The sequence below is a fragment of the Chelonoidis abingdonii genome, chromosome 8 (genome assembly GCF_003597395.2).
Source record: "Chelonoidis abingdonii isolate Lonesome George chromosome 8, CheloAbing_2.0, whole genome shotgun sequence".
NCBI classification, from domain to species: Eukaryota; Metazoa; Chordata; order Testudines; family Testudinidae; genus Chelonoidis; species Chelonoidis abingdonii.
In genome coordinates this window covers 57,537,914-57,543,448 of record NC_133776.1, presented here as the reverse complement: position 1 = coordinate 57,543,448, position 5,535 = coordinate 57,537,914, and the positions used below count along the sequence as shown (strand labels likewise).

At 56.5% G+C, this 5,535-nt stretch overlaps 1 protein-coding gene across 2 annotated transcripts in view; it reads left to right on the top strand.

Moving 5' to 3' along the window:
* SNED1 (sushi, nidogen and EGF like domains 1) overlaps positions 1 to 5,535 on the top strand; it is a 126,414-nt gene that overhangs the window by 105,186 nt on the left and 15,693 nt on the right. For both annotated transcript variants that reach the window (XM_075068651.1, XM_075068650.1), the window contains one exon: positions 1,588 to 1,704. In XM_075068651.1, coding sequence (XP_074924752.1) covers positions 1,588 to 1,704 — 117 coding nt within the window. The remainder of the gene's footprint in view (positions 1 to 1,587; positions 1,705 to 5,535) is intronic.

The window sequence follows — 5,535 nt, the reverse complement described above, 5'->3', positions numbered from 1 at the left end:
CCCGGGGTCAGGGAGCCGCCACTGCAGCCCGGCAGCCGAGGGCCCCCCCTCCACCCGGGGTCAGCGAGCCGCCGCCGCAACCCGGCAGCCCAGGGCCCCCGCACCCCCGGGGTCCGGGAGCCGTAAGACCCGCGCACGGGGCGGCAAAATGTCCCGGCGCCTAGAGCGCCAGAAACCCTAGTGCTGGTCCTGGACACAACCATTAAAGCTGATCACAAACTAGCCCCTGCGCTAGACAGCCCCAAACTTTGGGAAGATTTGAAATCCAAACCTGAATCCACAGCTCCACTTTGCAAGTGATCTGAATGGTTATTATGGGTCAGACCAAAACGCCAGGGCCGCCCAGAGGATTCAGGGGGCCTGGGGCAAAGCAATTTCGGGGGCCTGTTCCATAAAAAAAAGTTGCAATATTATAGAATACTATATTCTCATGGGGGCCTGGGGCAAATTGCCCCACTTGTCCCTCCCCCGCCCTGGGCGGCCCTGCCAAACGCTGAGTAACAGCCCTGGCTCCATGGGGATCAGCCATTTACAGCGTGGCCACATCGCTCCACGTGTGCATAAATCACTGTCTCTGGCCAGCAGCATTGTGGGGGGAGGGATAGCTCAGTGGTTAGAGCATTGGCCTGTTAAACCCAGAGTTGTGAGTTCCCTCCGTGAGGGGGCCATTTAGGGATTTGTGGATTTAGTTGGGGATTGGTCCTGCTTTTAGCAGGGGGTTGGATGTTCTCCTGAAGTCCTTCCAACCCTGATATTCTATGATTCCTGAACATGAGGGCTACAGCTGCCAGGTGCAGGACAAAACCAGTGGGAGACAACCCAGAGCTGTAACAAGTAATTTTTGTGCCCGAGGCAAAGGCCGGCTCCAGGCTCTTCGGCAGCAATTTGGCAGCAGGTCTCTGAGTCTCTGTCGGAGGGAAGGACCTCCCACCGCCGCTTCATTCATTCTTCAGCCGCTAGTCCCTGAGTCCCTCTTGAAGAGAAGGACCCGCCGCCGAATTGTTGCCAAAGAATGAATGAAGTGGCTGTGGCAATTCAGGGGCAGGCCCTTCCCTCCAACAGGGACTCAGGGACCCGCTGCTGAATTGCCACCGAAGAAGCGGTGGCGGTAGAGCTGCCGCCGATCGCGGTAGAGCTGCGCCCCTCCGCTTTGCACACCCGAGCCAAGTGCCTCACTTCCCTCGCCCTTCTTATGGCACTGAAACAACCCATTGCCTGGCTGGCGATTTCTGATCTTCCATGCAGCAGGCTACAGACTAGTCCTTGGGTGTAGGCAGCTCACTGTGAAAGCGCCTACCCAGGAGACACCCTTAAGTCGGGGCCTGATCCAGAGATGCTGAGCACCCACAACACTCAGACCCTCCATACCACCACGGGGCTCTCTCTGAAGCCTCCTGCTCTGACCCCTGAACCCCTGCATGAGAGGGTGCAGCACAGCACTTTATAAACTCCCTCCTCCCGCACCCCACCCCCAACCCTCTGGCTGGGCATGCTATGGCACTCTGTCTAGGCCATACACTTTGACCCCTGGATGTGCATCCTCCGCCAAAGGCTGGAGTGGCCTGATGCTAGTGTTTGTGTTTGCAGACGATACCCAGAACTGCTCTACAAACCCCTGCAAAAATGGGGGGACCTGCATCCCAGGTGTTGAGGGCTACCTCTGTGACTGCATCCCCGGCTTCAAGGGCAGACACTGTGAACTAGGTGAGGCTACAGCTGCTCCCTCCCTCCCCCAATCCCTAGCCCTGCTGCCCACCAGCAGTGAGACCAGAGAGTGAGAGGCGGGAAGAGCCAGTGCTTGGGCTGCAGCAGTCAGTCACACCAGGGAGCAGGGCTCAGGCCAGCAGGAAGCCCGTGTCCTGCAGGCTAAGGGGGCACCAGGAGCAGCAGTGCCAAGGCAGACCATGGCGTGCGGGGTCAGTAATGCCCAACAGTGGCCCTGGCATAGTGTCTCCCATGCCCATGTGACTGAGGACAGGCTGCCTTGATGCCGGCTGGGCCAGAGAAAGACAGAATTCCACCCCTCAGGCTCCATCATACCGAGCAGCCCCCAGCCCCCTCACCTCTCCTCCCAAGCGGCTGGGGGCCAGAGTCATGAGGCTGCTGCTGCCTGAGGGGAGAAGAGGCTGCTCCCTGTTAGCTCATTTGTGGGAGGGCAGATCTGAGACCTAGCCTGCCCCTCCCTCCCAGGGAAAAGCTTGCTTGTCTGCCCCATCCCTGCTGTCTGGCGCAGCCAGTCACTCCCAGGCTGCCCCTAGAGCACTAGTGTCTGGGCTTTGCAGCAGCTGCTGCCTCCTGCCCTAGCTCTCCTAAGAGAGAGCAGGGCAGCGCTGCAGCCCCTAGGCAGCGGGAGCAGAGCCATCGCCCCTGAAATGCTCATCTCCGCTGTGGGAGGTGAGAGCAGCGTTTCAGCAGAGGGGCGAGAAACCTGGGCCAAGACTAAGGGCAGGGACAGGAGCTGCTTTCTCTGCGCACAGCAGGGCCTGGTCCAATAGCGAGCCCTGTGTGCTGCTGGAGGGGTCAGTTCAGCCCCCACACTGGGGTGCACTGCCCAAGGGGCTAGAGCTCCTGGAGATGGTGCCCATAAGAGCTGGGGCTAAGATTTTTCAAGAGTGAGCAGTGACTTTGGGGATGGAGCCGGAGGCACCTCAGATGGCCTGATTTTCAGGCCTCCCTGTGTGCCAGGCTTCCTTATGTGCCCCAAGTCACGCACTACTTTTGGAAACCTTCTGTCAAAATACTGACATGGTCCCCGTTCAGGAAGCATCCAGGTGCCTCCCATGTGGTAACAGCCATACGCTCCCAATGCCCCTGGGAGGTGGGGCTGTGCTGGTGGCCCCACTGCAGGTGGGAACCTGAGGCAGGCTGAAGCTGAAGTGACTTCCTCAATGTCACACACAGCATCTGTGGATGAGCTGGGATGGGACTTGAATGTGGTGGGCCCCTTAATCCTGTGCTCTAGCCACTAGCTCCTCTTTCCCTGCCCTTGGGCCAGAGGTCTTACTTGGATTCTAGTTCTATCCACACACACCCCAGCCCCGCAGGTACCACAAACCTCTGCAGCAGTAGCCATCGTGAACATGGAGCTGGCGCCTTACAGGCACTACCATGGCGCCTTGGGAAGGGCAGCAGTGCTTCAGTCACCATCAGCCACTGTGCTGTTAACACACACATTATATGGTCCCCTGGCTAAAGAATACTCAGCCAGCCTCACATAACAAATCCTGCTGGGCAGCAAGCCCCATGGGCTGACGGCCCTAGGAAATGTCACAGGGCATGCACTGCCATCCAAGGCAGGAGTCTGGCACTGCTAAGCCATACTGTGCAACCTCAGATATCAGACAGGCACCGAGATGGCCCAGAGTACTGCATATGTGAGGGCAAATATTTCACAGATGCACAAAGGAAATTCAGCAAGGGAATAAATTCAGCTCCCTGATTTCTGATTTCTCCTCATGCATTGCTGCGACTAGGACTCTCACCCTCTGTTTGGTGTCAGGCAGAAAGCAGAAAAGACGGTTACTCACCTTTGTAACTGTTGTTCTTCGAGATGTGTTGCTCATATCCATTCCAGTTAGGTGATGGTGCGCGCGCCGCGTGCACGTTTCGTTGTCGGAGAAACTTTTACCTAGCACACTCGGGGCTGGCAATCGCATCCCCCTGGAGTGTGCCGGGTATGGCGCCTATATATAACCCCTCGGCGCCCGGCCGAATCCTAAGTTCCTTCTTGCCGCTATTCCGACAGTAGGGAAGAGAGGGCGGTGAGAAATGGAATAATGAGGCAACAACATCTGCGAAGACAAAAGTTACCAAAAGGTGACGTTAAGCCGTCTTTCTTCTTCCGAGCTGTTAGCTCTATCCATGTTCCAGTTAGGTGAATCCAAGACCTTACCTAGGTTGGTGGAGGCAAGAGAGAGACACTAAGCGGAATGCAAGACCGCCCAGAGCCAAATGGCGGCCGGCGCTCTAGATTGTTGGACCCAATTGTGGTAATGGTTCGCCGAAGGTGTGACAGAAGCACCGAAGGTGGCTGCACGGCAGATTTCTCTGCACCGGACATTGACGCTAAGTAATGCAGCAGACAAGGCCTGACTGGGCGTAGAGTGGGCGATTGAAAGATGGACGGGGCTGGACCTCGAGCCAAGTCATGAGCAAGCTCGAGAATATATGACGTGACCCACAAAGAAATGCAATGTGCGCTGAGCTAGGAGAGCCACTGCCTCTCATACGTTCCGCCAAGCATACGGCCTACAGAAGAAGTTGCGGTGAAGTGACGAAGAGGCTTGGTCCCGCTCGACTGAAGAACATCGAGAGCCTCGGAACAGTCCTAATGTATGAGCCCTGTTGTTTCACATCTCGAGCGATGATGGTTTTGAAAGAACACGGAAGACAAGAATTCTGGTTTCATGTGGAAGGCGCGAGACGAATTTGGGGAGGAAACGCCGGGTGAGGTCCGCGCTGTAACCTGTTGTCCTTATGGAAGACGGTATAGGGAGGATCCCACTCAGTGCGCGCGGAGTTCCGCAGACAACGCCCCGAGCACCGCAGGTCAATGCAAGCTAGAAAGCTGTCTCAGGACAGGTACAGCACGAACAAATTGGCCCAAAAGGCTTTTGAAAGGGGGCTCCCATAAGCCTAATTTAGAAAAAGGTTAAGGTCCCAGGTAGGGGTTAGGGGGCTTTGACCCTGAGGGTATAACCATTCAAGCCCTTGAGCAGAACCTGGAAGACATGGGTGATCGAGACAATGTATGTCAGCCAGCTTCCCCAGAATGGAAGGTGAATATGGTGGCGAGGTGGACATCGAAGTGTAGAGATAGCCAACCCTGCTCCCTTGAGGGACCACAAATAATCCAGGAGTGGTGGAGATAGATAAACCGAGCAACATGGGGAGTGACCATCGCTGAGACACCCAGTAGCTAGAAGCACGACTTCCATTTCGCGGGGTACTGTCAGACCGAGTGGAGGGCTTCCTGCTTAACCCATAAGCAACACCTGTTGCAACCGCACAGCGAACAGGTACATCCTCCAACTAGGATTTTAACCAGCTAGGAACCATGCTGTCAGCGTGGAGGACTGCAGGTCCGGGTGGTTGAAGGCTATGCCCGAAGTCTGTGCTGATCAAAGTCCGGCCAATGAGCAGGGGATCGGGTCTGACAGGGAGACAAGTCGAGCACGCCGCTGGGGTAACCAGTAGCTGTCTCGGCCCAAGACGCGCGATCAGGATGAGGCGGGCTTGTCCCTGCGGACCTGTGAGCAATACTTGAGTCGGATGAGGGGAACGGTGGAAAAGGCATAACAAAAGGCGACCTGACGCAACGGGATACTCATGACGGCGTCCCGACAGGAGAGCCCGGAGAGCGACCATTGTAGGAAAAAGAACACCCTGGGCATTTCCTGCCATTTACTTTTGGCGCAAACAGCGTCGATTCATGGGGAAATGCAACCCAACCTCCGGAAAAGATTAATGAGTATAAGAGGACGTCCGGACGGAGGGACCATCCATGTTGGAGAAGGACCTGCTCGGATGATCTAG